Here is a 20,446-nt window from a genome sequence, read left to right on the forward strand (position 1 = left end):
CCTAGACCACTGTGCTTGAAGACTCCCAGAGCCATGGTTTGAATCCAGGAGTCCTGGTACCCAACCCATCCCTGGTGGCTGCCTGGAAATAAGACACCAGAGGAGCAGAAAGAATGCTCCATCCTGACCCTTCAGACAAAGGAATGTTTCAGAGAGGGAGGGTGTCAAACTTTCACTGTTGTCTGACAGCCCTTTAGGATGTACCCTGGCAGCCACTTGAAGAACTTGGAAGACAAAAAACAAGGCATAATATAGGGCCACCAGCCATCTGGGCTCCAGTACAACCTGTGTCCTACCTTGTCTTGAGAGAGGTGTGTGACAGAAACCCCTCCCCCTACATAGACATGAATTTATGTAACTCAAAGGTGCTTTGAGCAAATTTTTTCATGTAAACCATCAACTGTCAGGTCATGATCTGCTGGCTCAGTTTATCTTCTGTTGATGTCCGTATCATTTTGTGTGTAAAATTACATGTATGGAGGGGGGAATGTTTTGTGGGCTTCAAATGTGTGAATGAGAGGTGTCAAGGGTGTTACCCTCCAAGTCTTGATGAGCAACTGTTAAACAATCTCTTCGGTCCTTACATCAGAGCAGTGGTTGGTGGGGAGCAGCCTCAATTCTTTCAAAAAGAACAGGAAAGCAGGGGGCTTGGTCTTTGGCCTGGACTGCACCTCAAAGAAAGGAGCCAAAGACGCCAGGGTGGGAAGACAGCCCTGGTTTGGAGGAGCAACTAGAAAAGAGGTTTGAGGGTGAGTTTGAAAAAGTTTTTGCTGAAGTTTCAGTGTATAGTTAGCCAAGCAATTTTCTTTCTTTTGATTTGTAACCTACGTTGCTCAGACACAGACACACTGATCTGAAGAGATCTGGTGTTGTACTGAAACTGATGGGGCTCTCCAGAGTCGATTCTCTGGCCATCTCCAAAGACCTGGATCTCGGACACGGTGACAGCATGGGGAGCTGAGCACATGATGGCCACGGATTCATCATGTAGGAAGATGAGTTGGGTGGCAGGCAGTCAGGCTGCAACAGAGGGAGGGAGGAAGGAGAGAATTCTCTTTACCAGGAGTGGCCCTGCCCCCTCAGCAAGTGCCACCCAGAGCCTCTCCCAGCCCCCTCCCCACCACTTTGCTACTTCCAGCCCAGCCCCTCTGCACAGCTCTTCCAAAAGCCAGCAGCTGAGTCATTTGAGGCTACAAGGGTGGCTGCACTGAGACCTGATTTAGTCAATGGGACGACGGTTCCCATTCCCCTCAAAGCACCTACACTCTGGGGTCGTCCCCTCTTGGGGAGCCCAATCACCCCTAAGCCCACTGGGCCTCAGCGACCCACAGTACTTCTGAACGGAGCCCCTCCCCTCAATGCAAATTGCACTGGCCACTGAGCATTGGCAGGGGGCCCTGCTGCCCATTCCTGCCCTAGATGCCACCATCGAGCCCTAGTATCTCCTCAGGCAAATATAGCTGGGCCTCCAGCATGGGAGTGGGTCAGCCCAGAGCTCCCCTTGGCCTACTCCCAGCATGGTGCTGTCCAAGGTACCGCTGCTCCCTGGCTCCCCCTGCCTTCCCCCAGCATGGCGCTGTCCAAGGTACCGCTGCTCCCTGGCTCCCCCTGCCTTCCCCCAGCATGGCGCTGTCCAAGGTACCACTGCTCCCCAGCTCCCCCTGCCTTCCCCCAGCATGGCGCTGTCCAAGGTACCACTGCTCCCCGGCTCCACCCCCCCCCCCCCGCTCTTCTCCTTGTCTTCCTCATTCCAACTTGTCTCCCAGTAATCACAGCACTATGCGCTGGCCTGTGACTCAGAAACACTCAGAAGTAGAAGAGATCTGGCACGGTACTGAGACTGATGCGGCTTTCCAGAGTCGATTCTCTGGCCATCCCTGAATAACCGGATCCTGGACTAGGCGGCAGTGCAGGTAGCTGAGCACATCAAGGTCACAGATTCCGCACATAGGAAAATGCAGTATTGCGGGCTCAGAGTGAGTTTGGGGGCAGATGGCCGGGCTGAAACAGGGGGAGGGAGAATTCTCTTCACCAGCAGTGCCCCACACCTGCCCCCTCAGCCAGCACCACTCAGGTCTTCTTCCAGCCCCCTTTTGCTCTTTCCAGTCCCAGCCCCTCTGCACAGCTCTTGCGAAAGTTGGCAGCTGTGTTATTGGAGGCTGCCACAGTGGGTCTCTTTTCCACCCCTCCCAAATTTCAGGGGATGTTCTCCCCTTCCTTGCAATTGCCAGCCCCACGGTGTGAGAGGAGCAGGACCCCAACCCTATTGCCACCTCTCTCCCCTCCCCCACCCCACTTCCAGCATTCCAGGGAGGTCAGGAGACCTTGTTACCTGTGGGAGACACAGGCCTGGGAAGACTCTGGAGCGAGGCTGGAAGAGAAGAGCAGAGAGGTGGTAAGGGCTCTGAGAAGGGGATGAGGTCACAGGTCAGAGCTGGGGGGAATCTCCAGACAAACAGACTGACAGACAGGGGGGTTGTGGGCCAAAGGAGGCACTTACCCAGCAGAGGCAGTGCCATGGTGAGCTGGTCACTCTGGGAAGGGAGTTGGCTTCTCAGCTCATCTGCCGGCCATGCACAGGGACAGGAACAGTCTCCTCCATTCTGAGAGAGGCAGAGGAAGTCCCAGCCTCAGTTGTGGTCACCGCTCAGCTCAGGGGCTGGAGAGACGCCAGTGTGTGGAGTGCAGGGTGCCCATTTCCTCAAGGCTGCAGATTCTGAACACAGAAAATTCAAGGCACTCAAGAGATAGACAAGGTGGGTGAGGGGTTTCTCAGGCACCCCGGGATCAAGCAGGCCGGAGGTGAGGGACTGGACCCTGCAACGACTGGAACATTTATCCCACGGACACTGGGCCCAGCAGGGCAGGTTCACGTTCTGTCTGAGTGGGACGATTCAAAAGTGAAACCAGCACCAGGGCCCAGACACAGACAGGGACGTGGTTATGCTGAAGAAATTCACCATTAAGGGGAACTGCACCATACCATAGGGAGTAGGATGGGATTGGGCAGGGAGTGCTGGTCACCATGCCCTGCACACTGCTAGGGGGCGCTGTGCTCCAGGAAGCAGTGATAGAGTCATGGAGGATGGGAGAGAGTCCAGAAGACTGGCAAAACTGATGACCTCTTAAGGTCCCCTCTCAGCCTTCCATTTGAGGGTACGTCTACACTACAAGCTCCTTTTGGAATAAGGTTTTCCAGAAGAGGTTTCCCTGAAAAGCTTGTTTCAAAATAGCGCATCTACTCATTAAAAGCGCAATGAAATAGCGATGTGCTATTTCGAAAGAGAGCTTCCACACGGATTGGACGCTCTCTCACATTTAAGGCCACCCAGAACCATTTCAGGCAGGGAATTAGTTCAGCAGTTTCTTGCAGGTGCTGCTGCCTATGTCTATCTGACACACGTGTTAAAGGGACCCCCTACACACAGAAGTTTCTCTCCTTCTCTGCATGCTCTAGTTGACCTGCCAGCTGCCTACATGGTCCTGCGTGAGCTTGACTCTGAGCTCATCCCTGAGAACCTCTCCCTGTATGCAGAAGCAAGACTCCTGCGACCACACCCCACAGTGGTCTGTTTTGGAGGCTGGACACCAGTTCCAACTGCTGGATCCGGCAGGTGATAGAGCGGCATTCTGGGAGCTCTGTGCCTGGCTCGTCCCTCCCCTCTGTGAAATGATGCTCAGATGTTACTCACCACCAGTCTGAAGAAGCAAGTTGCCATCATTCTCTGGAATCTATCCATGCCAGATACTTACCAGTCCATGGGAAACCAATTCAGTGTGCACAAGTCAACCATCAGGGCCCTCCTCATGCTGGTATGGAACTCTTGGATTGCAGTCTCTGGGGGTGGGAGAGTACTGGAAAAGGGGTCCCAAGGTAAAGGGGGGATGGAGGTTGTGGGAAATGGGCTGGGTGTGTGTGGGGGGGAGGTCCTAGCCCCATCCCCATGGGGTTCTGCAGTCCTGCCTTCACATAGACCTCAAGGGGAAGGGATTGCTTCATGGTGGCTCAACAATGAAAGGGGGAATGTGCACGGTTACAATTACATACACTAGAAAGTATGAATGGTTTTATCAAGTCCAAGCAGTGGGACTGAAGTGGTGATAAGTGAGAACAGGAAGAGCCAAGTAGGTTACAAAACAAGAGAATCGAAACCACTTGGCTGCTTCGACACTGAAACTTCAGAACAAACTTACTCAAACTCACCCTAAAACCTCTTTTCCAGCTGCCCCTCCAAACCAGGGCTGTCTCCCCCACCCTGAAGTCTGTGGCTCCTTCCTTCAGGTGCAGCCCAGCCAAAAGACCAAGACCTCTGCTTTCTTATTCTTTTTGTTAAGGAATTGAATCATAGAATCATAGAATCATAGAATAATAGGACTGGAAGGGACCTCGAGAGGTCATCGAGTCCAGCCCCCCGCCCTCAAGGCAGGACCAAGCTCCGTCTACACCATCCCTGACAGATGTCTATCTAACCTGTTCTTAAATATCTCCAGAGAGGGAGATTCCACCACCTCCCTTGGCAATTTATTCCAATATTTGACCACCCTGACAGTTAGGAATTTTTTCCTAATGTCCAATCTAAACCTCCCCTGCTGCACTTTAAGCCCATTACTCCTTGTCCTGTCCTCAGAAACCAAGAGGAACAAATTTTCTCCTTCCTCCTTGTGACACCCTTTTAGATATTTGAAAACCGCTATCATTTCCCTCCTTAATCTTCTTTTTTCCAAATTAAACAAGCCCAGTTCATGAAGCCTGGCTTCATAGGTCATGTTCTCTAGACCTTTAATCATTCTTGTCGCTCTTCTCTGTACCCTTTCCAATTTCTCCACATCTTTCTTGAAATGTGGTGCCCAGAACTGGACATAGTACTCCAGCTGAGGCCTAACTAGTGCAGAGTAGAGTGGCAGAATGACTTCACGAGTTTTGCTTACAACACACCTGTTGATACAACCTAGAATCATATTTGCTTTTTTTTGCAACAGCATCACACTGTTGACTCATATTCAACTTGTGGTCCACTATTGTGAGGCTCCGTATTGTGAGGCCCTCCGTACCAACCACTGCTCAGACTAGGACAGAAGAGATTAATTAATAGTTGAGGATAACACCCTCCATGTCTCTCATTCACACTTTTGAAACCATTAAGTATTTCTCACTCCATAGGTCTAACTTTACACACAAAGATGATACACAAATCAAAGTCAGATAAACAGGACCAGTGCATTGTGACATGAAGATTGATGCGTTACATGAAATACTTTGCTCAAAGCACATATGAGTTACGTATGTTCATGACCAGGAGTCTATTTCATAGAGCTTGGTGAGAGGGGGTGTCCAACAGAGTAGCCATGTAACTAAAATTGTATCTTTATGCACACTGGCATGCCTCATTGTACCCTGCCAGCCTCTCCACCTTCTGAAAGCAGAAATGCCCTTCCCTTTTCCCATCAGTCACAGGGCACCAGCCAGTCTAAAGCTGATCCCAAAGTAGGGACAGAGTCGTAGCATTTTAAATTTTACAAGGAGTCTTGAGAAATAAGTGAAAGGTGCGATGGTGCGAACAAGTGGCCGTGCCCTGCCATGGACTCAGCTGTAGTTCGGTTGGGGATTGAAATGCTCATGGTGCCCAAAGCCCTTTCAGACCCAACAGATGTTTCCAAGGTCTTGCTCTTTGATTTTCCACCAGAACTTCCCTTTCCAGTGATAGCAGCAAATGGGTCACCTTGTGGGGAGAATCCAAGCCATGGAATGAAGGGCACCTTAGCAGAACAAGCCTCCTAACAGGATCTAGAAGCAGTGGCGGGAGACGAGGAAGATAAGTCCATTGATGAGGAAGAAGGAGCCGCCCACAGCTAGCTCCAGGACCCTGCGGATGCCATGAGCTGGAGAATCATAAATGGAACAAGCCGGTTAATGTCACTATTGAGCATCCTGCCTGTAGAATCAAAGCTTTTGTGCCTCTAGAATTTGTGACAAACTCCCCTGGATCTCAGGATCCATCATGAAACGCACCCCAGCCCTTCCCTGTCTGGCAAGTGGATGCTGACCCTTGATCCTTCCAGTCTATGTGTCTGTCCCTCTGCTGCCTGGCTGTCTTGTAACACCGCTGTGATCTGCCCTGTTATTGCTTCTCCAGCCAGATCAGTAGGGAACTGTGGGGGTTGGAGAACGGGACCTTGAGGGAGATGATAGCAGTCAGCAGCCGACTCACCTGACATTGTGAAGCTCCCAGTGACTGTCGCAACCTGGCTCCTGGGGGACAGGACCCACCTCCCAGCCACCTTCTCTTCGTACTCACAGGTGAACTCCCCTTTGTTGTTGGGACCAACCCGTGGGAAGCTGAGCAGTGAGCCCTTCACAGAGCCGGTGCCAGATTCCACGGTGCTGATCTCAGACCCCAGATCCCCAGGAATGAGCTCATCTTCGTCCTTATAGAAGTGAAACCTCCGCTCGCGGGCATCCCCGGGGGCCGTGCAGGTGATGTTCAGGGAAAACCCTTCGCTCACCACACCAGATGGGGGATCCACACTCAGCTCCGGCTGTGGAGGGGGATCTGTGGGGAGCAGGAAAGGGGAGGGTTCCGCAGGGCCACAGGAGAGGAGAAAGGGGAGCCCAGAATTTGGATCATTCCCAGCTGAACTTTGTTCTCTCTCCGGAGCCTCTGGTTTCATTGCAGGGTCCCCAGGGGCTCCTCGCAGAAATGAACAGGAGCCGAGCTAGGGATGGCTTCCTTCCCATGCAATGGGGCTGAGATATGGGGTCAAAGGTGGACACAGGGAAGAGGACATCCCTTGTTTTGTGTCACCCCTCCACTGCCAATACTCCATGGAGCCTTTGACAGATGGGGGGACCCAGGGCCCGTAGGAATCGCCTCCCCCTGGCCAGGCTGTTTGAGACCTGGAGGCACTGCTCACAATCCACCATCTCAGAGATAAGAGACCTGAGGCAGCCATGTCGCAGGGGGTTCCCAGGTCTATTTCACTTGGGAAGCCATGTTCTTTGTTGCTTTGAGCAGCCATTTGCTGTGCCACTCTCTCGGGGTGGCCATATTGGAAATCAAGGGCCATGTTGGATTGATGTGTCCATGTATCCTTGTGTTGAGGCCTCACTGAGGACCATGTAGCAGCCCTGTTGCCCATTTGGTGGCCCTGTAGGGCCGGGAGAAAGCCGTTTTCTCAGCTGGGCCACCACGTTGGGCCTGTGGGAGGTGGTGGGAGGCAAATAGAGGATGTGGAAGAGTGAAAAAGTGGGAGGGAACAAACTGGGTAGATGTGAATTCACGGAGCAAAGCCCAACGCACAGGGAGGGAGGGAGGAGAATGAGCAGAACTGGAACCAGAAGAGGTAGGAAGAGAGTTTGAACTGGTTCTGCCCCCATGTCTCTGCCCTGTGGGAGGCAGGAGCTCCGAGAAGACAGACACGGGGTCCTTCCTGGCCTGGCAATTGGTGATCCAGGCCTGGGGCTCTGGATTCCTTGCCTCAGCTCTGAGTCCCAGTGGCCCTTCAAGGTTGAGATGGTGTAAGAGCTTTGTGTGTGAGGTTTTGCTTAAGAAAAATGAGATGTAAAAAGGCCTGGAGCAGAGGGTTGGGGGCACAGGGCAGGGCAGATGGTGCTGTGGGAAGGAGCATCTGGGACAGAGGGGTCAGTGCAGAGGGGGTGGAGCAAATCCCAGGTTCTGCTAAAGTGTCTCTCAGTAGCCAGGTTGGTGGCACGGCTGAGGAGAGGCAGGGGACAGTGGGGCCATGGGAAGGAGAATGGGTCTCCCCAGTGACACCTCTCACGTGTCATCCCCCAGCTTGGTGGAAACAGGGTCTCACCCGTCACTGACACCGGGACAGGAGGGCTCATTTCTGACGGGATCTCTCGCCGATGCTCCACCCTCCAGTACAGGCAGGTGTAGGCTTGGCTGGCGGCTGTGTCACTCAGGTTGATCTGCCAGGTGTCCTGGCTAGATTCCCCGCTGGAGATCTGCTCCCCGCTCTGGTTGAAGAACCTGTATCCTGCTGCTTTCTCATTCAGTTGACCGGAGCATCTGAGGGTGACCCGCTCCCCTCGGATGTAGATGGGCTGAGGAGGGTCCAGAGACAGCCTGGGGGGAGGTGGACGCGCTGGGAGGGAGAGAAGTGGGGAGGGGAGATAAATCCTTGACTTCCTCACACAAACTTCTCCAGTCTCCCTGCCCAGAGCTGCCTCCCCCAGGCTGAGAGACCCAGGCTGGTTCTTCCCTGCTTGGCTCTCCCCAGCTGGACGGGTGTGTACAGTAGGGACACATGCATGACCCAGTGCACACCCAGAGTGCTGGCAGGCCCTGGGAGGGGAGGGGAAAACAATACCAGGTCAGCGTCACCTCAGGAACAAGAGAGGAATTCAGAGTTCCCTGGGAGAAACACCCTTCATCTCTCAAGCTCCACCCTGTTCTGTGCCCACATGTTACTCTGCAGGGGCCGGGCCTCTGCGTATGGGATCGGCTGGTTGGGCTGCCCCAGTGTACAGGAAGTGTAAGGGGTCTCTGTCTGTGAGCATCAGCTGGGACTAGGAGCACTTTGGAGACTAGATCCCTGGTAAGATTTGTAACTGATGGTGCCCAGTGCATCAGGGTGGGATCTCTCCCTCCTGTATCGCTGGGCTGTGGGGATTCTGGTGAACTGGTCAGGGGTCAGGGGAACATCAGACATGGATCCATCCTCTGATGATCATTATGGAGTGGAAGGGCTGAGGATGTAAAACAGGATTCCTGGTCATGTTCCCCAACTGCAATGCCCTGTGGTGACAAAATTTACTGGGCAGCTGGGCACCTCTCCCTGCCTTTTGTGACCAGTGCCCTTCTCCCCACCCTCAGCAAAACAGACACCAGGGCCTGAAACCGACCAGAGACTTGTTTAACCAAAGGTCCTTATGTTTACAAATGTTTGAGGACTGGGGGCTCCCAGAAGGAAAGTAGCATCAATGTCCCCACCCCCAAATCCCAAAGCCAGAGACCCAGGGAGTGACACTGACCAGATACGGGGGCTGGATCTGACCCAGTAGCCCTGGCTGGCCCTGTGCAGAGCTGAGTGCTGGGCTATGTCTCCCCCCCCTAGCACATAGCAGACATGCCAGCAAGGGCCAGCAAAGAACAGGGATGGGGGGACTCACCTGTCACCCTGATGGAGCTAGTCTGGCTTCTCATAGATTTGATCTCTCGGCCAGACACTGTCTTCCAGGACTCACAGCTGTACTGCCCGGCGCTGCCTGCAGACACGCTCCACAGCGGCAGTGACGCGGTGTGACTGTTGAGAGGTGAGGGGAGTTCCTTGGCCTGGATTTCTTGACTGTCCTTGAAGAACCGGATCCCGGACACGGTGGGTGACCCAGTGGCTGAGCATATCAGGGTCACGGCTTCCCCGCTGAGGTAGACAAGATGCGGCAGGGACACAGTGAGCTTGGGGGCTGGGAGAGGGGCTAGAAAAGACAAGAGAGAGGCAGTGGGGGAGTGAGTGGATCCTCACACTCCCTCTCTGCAGAGTAAATGCTGCTCAGTGAGATGCGCTGGCTGGAGAATCCTTTGGGGATCCGCTGCCCTCTTTGATTGAGGAACCTGCATTCTTCCACCTTCTCATGCTTGGGGCTGAGTCCCTGTGGGTGACGGTCTCCCTCTGGCTTTAGATGGGGCACAGAGAGTCAAGACAGGGCCTGGGAGGTGGAGGGTCTGGAGTGAACAGAGAGGTGAGGGCACCACAAAGTCAGCAGCAGGGGAGATAAAGGAGCTAAGTCCTCAGCACAGCCAACCCACCCCTCCCCCAAACTCCCTGCCCATTACCAGACCCTCCAGGCTGATGGAGAGCAGATGGCTCCTCCCTGCTTGGACCCCTGCAGAGAGGGGCATGGCCAGAGAGGTTTGTTCTATTCAACTTGGCTGTGTCTACACTGGCCACTTCTTCCGGAAAAGCAGCCACTTTTCCGGAATAACTTGCCAGCTGTCTACACTGGCCCCTTGAATTTCCGGAAAAACACTGACGATCTACTGTAAGAAATCAGCCGCTTTTCCGGAAATACTATGCTGCTCCCATTCGGGCAAAAGTCCTTTTTCCGGAAAACTGTTCTGGAAAAGGGCCAGTGTAGAGAGCACAGTAGTGTTTTCCGCAAAAAAGCCCCGATCGCGAAAATGACGATCAGGGCTTTTTTGCAGAAAAGCGCATCTAGATTGGCCACGGACGCTTTTCCGGAAAAAGTGCTTTTGCGGAAAAGCATCCTGCCAATGTAGACACACTTTTTTCCGGAAGTATTTTAGGAAAAAGTGCATCTAGATTGGCAGGATACTTTTCCGCAAAAGCACTTTTTGCAGAAAAGCATCCGTGCCAATGTAGACGCGCTTTTCCGCAAAAAAGCCCCAATCATCATTTTCGCGATCAGGGCTTTTTTGCGGAAAAGAAATCTGGGCTGTCTACACTGGCCCTTTTCCAGAACAGTTTTCCGGAAAAGGACTTTTGCCCGAACGGGAGCAGCAGAGTTTTTCCGGAAAGCACTGATGATTTTACATTAGATCGTCAGTGCTTTTCCGGAAATTCCAGGGGCCAGTGTAGACAGCTGGCAAGTTATTCCGGAAAAGCGGCTGATTTTCCAGAATAAGTGGCCAGTGTAGACACAGCCTATAACTTTACGCTGAATCCCAGGGATGAAATTCTGTGGGTTTTTTCTTTTCTTAAAACGGCTGCCAACCAAGTATGTTTTGTCAAGTTTATTTTGTTTAAGGCCATGATATGATTCTTGTGTCCTGGAAGGCAACAGGAGGTGTGTGTGTGCATGTCTAAGACTGAGAGGTCAGCTACCAGAGATGTCAGTTTGTTTTTTCAAGCTCTCTCATGGTACAGGATCTTGGAGAAGTCGCTAAGTGATTTCTTCCTAGGTTGAAGAAGAAGGGGACTCTTTTCTCAGTTGCTGGTGGAGGCTACCTCCCAAGGCCAGGGACTCTCTGACCTTGGGGAGCTGATAAGCAGAAGTCCCTAGAGGTAGGGTATTTGTCTGTGCTCTCGCAGGCCTCCACCTTCTGCACTCGAAGTGCCAGAATGAGGAACAGCTGTGATGACTCCTACGAGCCATATCGATACCAGAGAGCAAAATCTGGCCTCAATGCTAGTGCACCGCTCCAAACAAATTTGATATTTCATGGAAACTCCTTGTCTGGAATCCAACTCAGCGAAAGGCCAAACCAATCCACAGGACCCAAATTTAACAGTTGACCACGTATTCATTCATTGGTCACACGATGGTGAGGCTTATGCACAGGCCCTTCCTCCAGTGTTCATGCACCAAAATCTGAATCTTTGGAGTCAGGATGTCCCAAATCATTCTCCCAGCCCCCCAGACTCCTCTCAGCCACTCCCTCCCTCCTCCTTCTGTTCCCTACCGACAGGCTGGAGAGGCACATTCCCCTGTCCCCACAGGGAGTTGCTACAGAGTGAGGGAGCTACATGCATGACAGCCCAGAGCCATCAACCTTCTTACATACATCGTCATTCCCCTACCTCCTCAGCCAGTTCCACCCAGAGTTTCTCAAGCCCCTGCTTCGCCCCTTGCAGCCCAGCCCCTCTACACAGAATCGGTGCCAAAGGTTAAATAGACTCAAATCAGACATCAGCAATGGTCACATGCAGTAACCTGCAGGGGAACATTTTACTCTTCCCCAGGCTCTCAGTTAAAAGTAGCCTCTCTCCTACAAAGGAATTTCAGAAACCAACGACAGAGAAAGCACACAGAATTCACTTGCATCAGCTCACTCAAGGCTGTTCCCTGCACTCCTGTGAGGTCTGAGCAGATGATCACTCGGCCCCTCTGGCCTCAGAGTGGATGTTTCTGTGACACTGACTCATGGTACCAACCTGGCCCCAAATGAGGGTCTCAATTAAACACTCCGGCTGATCAAAGCCTGCTATGATTCAAGGAGCTTCTATTGGTTGTCTGGGACCCATCTCCTTCCCCATCCCTAGCACGTCTTCCCCCATAACCCCAAAATGACTGGGTGTTCCACGGACAAAAGGACTGAAACTGACCAAAAACGGAGGGCGGGGGGAGGAACTGAATCCACGGTGACCCAGGCTGGAGCCGAGTGACTGGGTTGGATCAACCAGTGCGTGGAGCAGTGAGATCAGGCCATGGGGTCAGCTAACAGCAGGCAATAGGGGTCTCACCAGTCACTGTGATGGGGATGTTTTCACTCCTCTCTGATGGCATCTCTTGCCCAGACTCTGTCTCCCAGTAACCACAACTGTATGCGCCGGTGTGTGAGTCAGACACACTTGACAGCTGAAGAGTTTTGACATGGTATTGAGGCTGCTGGAGCTCTCTGGAGCTGATTCTTTTGTCATCCCTGAAGAACCGGATCCTGGACAGGGTGGCAGTGTGGGGAGCTGAGCACGTCAGGGTCACAGATTCCCCACGTAGGAAGACGCGGTGTGGTGGGCTCACAGTGAGTTTGGGGGCAGATGGCCGGGCTGGAACAGGGGAGGGAGAAATCAGAGAATTTTCCACAGAAGCAGCGCCCCACTCATGTAAACAATGACCCCCCCTGGTGCCCCCTCAGCCAGTCCCACCCAGAGCTCCTCCCAGTCCTCCCCCCCCTTTTCTGTTGAAGCCCAGCCCCTCTGCACAGCTCTGGGCCCCTGCCAAAGCTCGGCAGCTGTTCCATTGGAGGGTGCCAGGGTGGATGCACTGAGCCCTGTACAGGTGAGCGGGGACCCAGCGCGAGGAGCTGAGGGCCCTTGGGTGGGCAGGACTGGAAGGCAGGGTCGGGCGGGAACCAGGGTCTCTGATGTTCCCCCTTTGCCCCAAGGGAGAGGATGAACCAGCCCCACCTGGTTTCACGAGGCATACCTGCGCCAGCCGACACAGGCTTCCTTGTCGACCACAGCACATCTAGACTGCCCCATGTGCCGACAAACAGCTGTTCAAAAGCTGATCAGCAAAGCGTGGCCGCCATTTAAATTTAAATGAAGCGGTGATTATTTAAATCGCAGCTTCATTTCCCTATGCCGGGTAGCCTAATCTACATGCCTCTGTCGCCAGAGGCATGTAGTTTAGACATACCCAGAGTGATGTTAATATTAGGCAAGGCCCTGTCATATGTCTACACTACCCCCCTAGTTTGAACTAGGGTGGTTAATGTAGTCAATCGAAGTTGCAAATGAAGCCCGGGATTTAAATATCCCGGGCTTCATTTGCATCTTGCCGGGCGCCGCCACTTTTAAAGCCCCGGTAGTTCGGACTCTGTGCCCGCGGCTACACGCGGCACGGAGTAGATAGTTCGAATTAGGCTTTCTAATTCAAACGACCGTTACACCTCGTTCCAAATCCCGGGCTTCATTTGCAACTCCGTATGACTACATTAACCACCCTAGTTCGAACTAAGGTGGTAGTGTAGACATACCCATAGATAGAAAGAAGTTTAATGTTGCAAGACGTTGTAACTTTGTTAAAGTGACTAGAAGTACTCTTTGTTCCATGCTGCAACTGTGTAAATGTGTTGTTTGTGTGAACGAGAGAGAGAACATTTTAGGAGAGATAAGTGTGAAGGCCACTGCATGCTCAAAAGATCAGAGGAAGGGTTGGAGACTCAGAAGCATCAAATAATTATCAACTAAGTGAAAGCACAATGAAGACAGACTACTGGGGCAGATTGATGAACCCTGACGTTAGCGGCACGCACCTCTTGATAAGGAACTGATAACAACTTTCACCAGAAGACAACACCCCCGACGGGTCATCGGCATATGGATATCAAATGACTGTGAGAACAAATTCTTCCAGATAATCATATGTTGCAGGAAGATTGATTGTGATACTGAGTGACTAATTACCGCCTGACAAGGCAAAATGTCTAGAGCCGGAAAAAAGCGGCAGCCATGTTCATGCAAATGCAGCAGGGAAAATTTAAATCCCCACTGCATTTGCAATTCCGACTTGGCTAATCTGCATCCCTTTTCCGGAAAAGGGTGCCAGTGTAGACACAGCCTATTCCATCAGCAGGATGTTTATCTGTGTGTGTAAATGCATGCACTACTTTGTTATATTATCAATAAATGCCTTATCCCCCTGAAAAAGATCACATGTGCTTCTTTTAAGCATAACCCCAGGAGCTGCCCCACTGTCCATGTCCAGCAGACCCAGACTGAGCCGAGGAGCAATTCAGGGAGCAGGGCAAGACCCCAGGACCCAAGGTGCCTTTGCCGCCAGGTGAAATCCCTGGACTGGTGAGCAGAGAGACATTCACAGAGCCGGTGCCCGGTTCCATGGTGCTGATCTCAGACCCCAGATCTCCTGGAATGACCTCGACTCCGTCCTTATAGAAGTGAAACCTCAATCCTGGAGAGGCGGGAGCTCGGTCTCCATGGTCCGTCCAGCCCTCGCTCTCTCTGCTGGGACTGCCCATGAGGGACTCGGTAGCGCTTATGGTGCTGAGGGCAGCTTCTCCCCTATGGCCAAGCATATGGGGTTGCTCTTCCATCCCCCTGCTAATAGGAGATGACACAGGGGGCACTAGGAGATGATTCCCTATATTGGGAGAGAATCAGGACCCCAGTCGCACCGCCAGGACCCCTCTCCCCTCACCCACCCGCTGCCAGCATCCCAGGAGACATCGTTACCTGTAGGGGACTCTAGCCAGAGGAGATCCCAGGGACTGGCTGGAAGAGAGGAGCAGAGAGGGGGTGAGAGCTCTGAGGACGAGATGTGGGCAGGGAAAGGGGGAGGGTCCAGAGAGACAGACAGACAGACAGACATTTATTTCCTGGGTGTGACAGTGGGGGGCAGAGACGGAGCAGGAGCTCCATGTGACTGACACCTAGGGGTGGTGGGAGGGACTCATTTGGTGCAAAGGAGCCTCAGAGGAGTTACACTGGCTTGCCCCCACTGGGGATCTGGACCGGGGGGCTGGGGTCTATCTATGGACTCCCCCTGGGACCTCGCTCTTTCATGTTGCAGACTTGGGAATGGCCCCTGGTCTCTCAGGAGTCTGTTACACTAATGCCAGAGGCTCTGTTGCAGCACCAGGAGCCTTAGGGTGCAGATAGGGAGCAAAAAGAGGGGGAGGGATCTTGTTGCAAATTAATCAACCCTAACACCCTCATTCCCATCAGGGGATTCACCCCACAGTCTCCGTCCAGGGCAAGAGGCACAAGAGAGGGGAGAACCCATCAGCTGACCTGCCCAGCAGTGGCGAGCAGGAACCGAGCAGAAATGAGGATGCTCGGGCGGATGTGGCGGAGGTAGGGAGGGGGAGTTTTTCCATCCATCACATTTCCTCTGTGGTTTCTGCAGCACCTGCTTTTCCTGCCCTGCTCGGCAGGGCTGGGTCTGTGCTCCTGGCCCTGAGCCCTCAGTGGGAGCCCAGTGCTGGGGCACAGAGACCCACACACAGCCCCACAGTGATGTGTCCTGTCCTTGTAGAAATGAACCCTCCATCCTCGGGAGGGGGGTAGTCAGTCTCCACGGCCCATCCAGCCCTTACTCTCCCTGCTGGGACTGCCTGTATGGGGCAGGGCAGCACCCATGGGATGGGGACAGCTTCCCCCCTGTGGGCTGGGCTGGGACCCACCCAACAAACCCTCCCAGCAGGCACCAGATGGGGGTGAATCTTCCACCCCCACGAATGTCAGGGGATGCTCCCCCCTTCCTTGCAATTCCCAGCACCACTGAGTGAGAGGAGCAGGACCCCAGCCCCACTGCCAGGACCCCCTTCCCTCCTCCACCCCACGGCAAGTGCCCCAGGGAGGCCAGGAGACCTCGTTACCTGCAGTGGACGCCGGCCAGAGGGGACTCTGGAGCGAGGCTGGAAGAGAAGAGCAGAGAGGGGGGTGAGGGCTCTGGGGAGGTTATAAGGACAAAGGGCAGGGCTGGGGGGAGTCTCCAGACAGACAGACAGGGGGGCTGGGAGTCGAGGGGGGCACTTACCCAGCAGAGGCAGAAGGCGAGTTAGCTCCATGCTGAGCCGGTTGCTTTGGGCAGGGAGCTGGCTTCTCAGCAGCCGTCAGCTGCGCACAGGGAGGGGAACAGTCACCTCCGTTCTGAGAGCAGAGGAAGCCACAGGGTCAGGTGTGGTCACCGCTCAGCTCAGGGGCTGGAGAGACACCGCAGTGTGGTGCGCAGGGCGCCCATTTCCTGAGCCGATAGAGACCGGCCCAGCCTCCACATTGAACCCTACGGGAGAGACTCTTTAACCTGAGGGGATGCCCCAGAAGTAAGTCCGCTCTGTCCCATCAGCTTAACCTTTCCCCTGGGCCCCGACCTTCCGACCCGGGTGCAATTTTCACATCTCCAGAGAGAAAGACTCTGACATTTACTGGTCATTGTGAAACTGCCCCTTGGCTTCCCTGTTCTCTGGTCTGAGCGTGGTGAGCCTCAGTCCCTCTCATGAGGTAGGGATTTCCATTCCCCCATGACCAAGATCCACCTTCTTTTTTCTTGCTCTGCCCCCAGCCACCATGCCTGGAACTGTGATGTTCCACCCCCACCTCATGAGGTACGACATTGTTGGGTGGACACACACATGCATGTCTCCACGAGGCTTTGGATAACATCCCCCTGGAACCATCAATGTGAATGTCACCGTCGGCTCTTACTTTGGAGCAGGTGTCACTTGCATGTGAGAAGTTCGAGATACGGAGTCTGGAACCGTTTATGGTTTGACATGTGCAAGGGGAAGCCATCCAGGGCATTCCCCTGTCACTCGTAGGTGAACAGCCTCCTTTAAGTTGATTGGTCTTTGGAAGTCACATACTCACCCAAACTGGGAGCGTCTGCCCAGGGAATTTACCTCGGTAGGTGGGGGAGAAAATTTCCAAGTTCTCGCCCAAAGTGGAATCTATAAAACAATTGGGAGCTGCTGTCCCTTTGTCTTTGGCTGGCTGGATACTCCCAAGGAAACAGCCAGCGCCCCCAAGGAATAAAGGATCTTCCCTGGCTTGGTTTTTGCCTGAAATAAGAACATTTAAACAATAAACTGCTGGGTGCTCCAAGGACCCAAGGACTGACACTGACCAGAGATGGGGGATTGAAACTGACCCCATGGTGACCCTGTCTGGGACCGAGTGACTGGGTTTTGTCACCTGTGCATGGAGCAGATACTTCGCACCCCAGCCCAGCCAACAGCAGGCAACAGGGGCTCTCACCGGTCACTGTGATGGAGATGGTTTGGCTCCTCTCTGATGGGATCTCTCGCCCAGACTCTTTCTTCCATGATTCACAGCTGTACGCGCCGGCATCTGTCTCAGACACACTTGACAGCTGAAGAGATCTGTATTGAGAACCCTGGAGCTCTCCGGAGCCGATTCTTTTGTCATCCCTGAAGAACCAGATGCTGGACACGGTGGCCGTGCTGGGAACTGAGCATGTCAGGGTCACAGATTTCCCCCCATAGGAAGATGCGGTGTGGTGGGATCACGGTGAGTTTGGGGGCAGACGGCTGGGCTGGAAGGGGGAGGGAGGAAGGAGAAAACTCTTCAGAGCCAGCGCCCCACTCACATAAACAGTAACACCCCACTCCTTAGCCAGTCCCATCCAGAGGTTCTTCCAGCCCCCCAATTTACCCTTGCAGCCCAGCCCCTCTGCACAGCTCTTGGCCCCTGCCAAAGGGCGGGAGCTGCACCATTGGAGGGTGCCAGGGTGGATGCACTGAGACCTGTACAGGTGACCAGGGACCCAGCATGAGGAGCTGAGGGCCCTTGAGAGGGGCAGGGCTGGAAGGGAACCGGGGTCTCTGATGTTCCCCCACCCCCAGGCAGAGGATGAACCAGCCCCTCAATGATCCTGGGGGGTCAGGCCCATAGGAAGGCCTGTCAGGACACCCAGTACTTGGGGTCACATGACTGGTGGGGGACACGCTGCTGGAGCCAGGAAATGGCCCAGCTGTGACGTCCTGAGGCTGTGAGGGGCCCTGCTTCGTGCCGGACTCCTGTGATCCACATCCAACCTGCTCCTGCCCCGCCCCCTGGCCCTGCTCTCACCATCAGGCCACGCTGCCTCCGTCACAGACACCAACACCCTGAGCAGGGCACAGGGCTGCACCATCACACGGCTGAAGCCAGGAAATGGCCTGGCTTGGACCTGGCTGATCTGCTGTGATATCCTGCTCCTGAAAATGGCCCTGCCGTGACCCGCCCTGCCTCCAGCCTATCTCTGCTCCCGTCTGGCCCCGCTCTCACCATCAGGCCAGGCTGCCTCCATCCTAGCCCCCAGCACCCAGAGCAGGGCACAGGGCTGCGCCATCACAGGCAGTTTCCCACCAGCCCTAGGGGTGTTTCTAAGGGATCTGTCCTGTGCCAGGCAGGGCTCACTCAGGGCTGGTCCCTGCGCTCGGTGGGCTCAGAGCAGATGATCACTCGGCCCCTCTGGCCTCAGAGTCGATGTTTCTGTGACACTGACGCACGTTACAGGCCTGGCCCAAAATCTGGGTTTCAATTAAACACCCCGTTCATCAACTGTTATGAGGGGAAGCTAATTCTGTTACTTGCCTGGGTCTCTTGACTCCTACCCATCCTGTTCTCCCTGCCGGCTCCTCTTCCCTGTAACCTCAAACTTCCAGGTGCTCCAGGGACACAGGGACAGATGCTGGCCAGAGACTGACCCCATAGTGACCATGTCTGGAGCTGAGTGACTGGGCTGTATCGCCCAGAGCATGGAGCAGACACCCCCTACCAAAGCCAAGCCAACAGCAGATGACCGGGGGGTCTCACCCGTCACTGTGATGGGGACAGGTCGGCTTCTCTCCAATGGGATCTCTCACCCAGACTCTGTCCTCCACGATTCACAGCGGTACTCTCCAGCGTGCCACTCAGACACACTCGACAGCAGGAGGGAGGTGCTGACACTGTACTCAGACTGCTGGAGCTCTCCGGAGCTGATTCTCTGGCCATCCCTGAGGAACCGGATCCCGGACACGGTGGCAGTGCTGGGAGCTGAGCACGTCAGGGTCACAGATTCCCCCCGTAGGAGGACTGGGTAGGGTGAGCTCAGAGTGAGTTCAGGGACAGACGCCCAGTCTGGAAGGGAGGAGGGAGGAATGTGAGAGCTTTGTAGAAGCAGTGCCCCATGGACTCCTCTCCACCCCATAGCTGGTCCCACCCAGAGCTTCTCCCAGATCCCCCCCTTTGTTCCTTGCAGCCCAGCCCCTCTGCACAGCTCTGGGCCCTGCCAAAGTTCGGCAGCTGCACCATTGTAAGGTGCCAGGGTGGATGCACTGAGCCCTGTACAGGTGAGCAGGGACCCATCACGAGGAGCTGAGGGCCCTTGGGGGGGCAGGGCTGGAAGGCAGAGCCGGGAGGAACCAGGGTCTCTGATGTTCCCCCCCTCACCCGAAGGCAGAGGATGTACCAGCCCCTCAGTGATCCTGGAGGGTGAGGCCCATAGGACGGCCTGCCGGGACACCCAGCGCTTGGGTCACATGGACTGGCAGGGACACGCTGCTGAAACCAGGAAAGGGCCCAGTTGGGATCCCAGCGTTTTCCTGTCCCATCCCTCCAGCCTGCATCTTCCCCACCTGCCCAGCCAATCCCTGTCCCACCCCACCCTTTTCCCCAGGGTGAGCCCTGCTCTGACCATCAGGCCAGGCTGCCTCTGTCCTCTCTCCTGGCACCCTCCATGTGCATTTTCCAAACAGCACTGAAAGATCTCAGATAATTCAGGGCTGTGGCCTGCACTCTGTGGAGCTCAGAGTAGAGAATCACGCTTCCCTTCTGGCTTCAGAGTGGATGTTGCTGTGACACTGACAAACGTTACACTCCTGCCCCTAAATAAACACCCCGGCTGATCAACTCCTGCTATAAACTTTGAAGAGACTCTTGAAGAATTCCACCAAGATTTCAACAACTTACGAGCAGGAGGCTTCCAGAGAACTTCCCTGCACCACAGTCCACAGGCCACTATCCTCCGATCCCACCGCAGACACCAAAAGAAACAGCACCTTCTGCTCATGAAACTCCCTGCTACGACTTGGGACCAAATCTGTACAAACAGCCCCCATCCCCGGTCAGGAGTGTTCCATCTGCTACTCAAGAGCTAGAGACCTGGGAATCCTGGATATCCCATCATCCCAGGAATTGGCCCCGTTACAGCAGCATTATCTGGTTACGTCACCTCTCTCCTCAGAACCTGTGCTACTAGCACTCCTAGCTACCTTATAGCCATCACTGACTTCCAGAGGGAACAACAGAGCATCAGGAACCTTCCTGAACAAACTGTGGACATTCCACATGAGGCTGGATTATTAGCTGCCAGGGACACTCTCCCCGATGGCGCCTGCACACCTGGTGGCTGAGGGGTGAGACTTTGTCCTCGCCCCAACCATTTCCAATTCCAATTCTACTGGTCATCACCTACAGCCTCCAACTTAAACCTCCAATGCCTCATAAACAATCCACAACCTATCTTGGGAAATGACCCCTCTCACTCACAGCCCTTGGGAGAAAGGCCAATCCTCAC

General features: G+C 54.3%; 2 protein-coding genes and 1 long non-coding RNA gene across 3 annotated transcripts; all 3 read right to left on the reverse strand.

The window, feature by feature from the left end:
- Positions 1-4,886: 4,886 nt before the first annotated feature.
- Positions 4,887-6,723, reverse strand: LOC149520993 (uncharacterized). The gene is made up of 2 exons (XM_089774532.1): positions 6,210-6,723; positions 4,887-5,880 (listed from the first exon to the last, which is right to left on the reverse strand). Exons 1-2 carry the CDS (start codon positions 6,667-6,669, stop codon positions 5,786-5,788), a joined length of 555 nt encoding a protein of 184 aa, XP_089630658.1. The 5' UTR covers positions 6,670-6,723; the 3' UTR covers positions 4,887-5,785.
- Positions 6,724-6,859: 136 nt separating this feature from the next.
- On the reverse strand, positions 6,860-12,519 carry LOC142821038 (Fc receptor-like protein 5). The gene is made up of 3 exons (XM_075911785.2): positions 12,166-12,519; positions 9,134-9,439; positions 6,860-8,106 (listed from the first exon to the last, which is right to left on the reverse strand). Exons 1-3 carry the CDS (start codon positions 12,206-12,208, stop codon positions 7,544-7,546), a joined length of 912 nt encoding a protein of 303 aa, XP_075767900.2. The 5' UTR covers positions 12,209-12,519; the 3' UTR covers positions 6,860-7,543.
- A 2,096-nt stretch (positions 12,520-14,615) lies between these two features.
- Positions 14,616-17,489, reverse strand: LOC149520994 (uncharacterized). The gene is made up of 3 exons (XR_016348109.1): positions 15,923-17,489; positions 15,762-15,800; positions 14,616-14,655 (listed from the first exon to the last, which is right to left on the reverse strand). It is a non-coding gene; the product is annotated as an uncharacterized LOC149520994 (long non-coding RNA).
- Positions 17,490-20,446: the final 2,957 nt, after the last annotated feature.

The sequence above is a fragment of the Pelodiscus sinensis genome, chromosome 30 (assembly GCF_052426305.1).
Source record: "Pelodiscus sinensis isolate ZL-2025 chromosome 30, ASM5242630v1, whole genome shotgun sequence".
Lineage (NCBI taxonomy): Eukaryota > Metazoa > Chordata > Testudines > Trionychidae > Pelodiscus > Pelodiscus sinensis.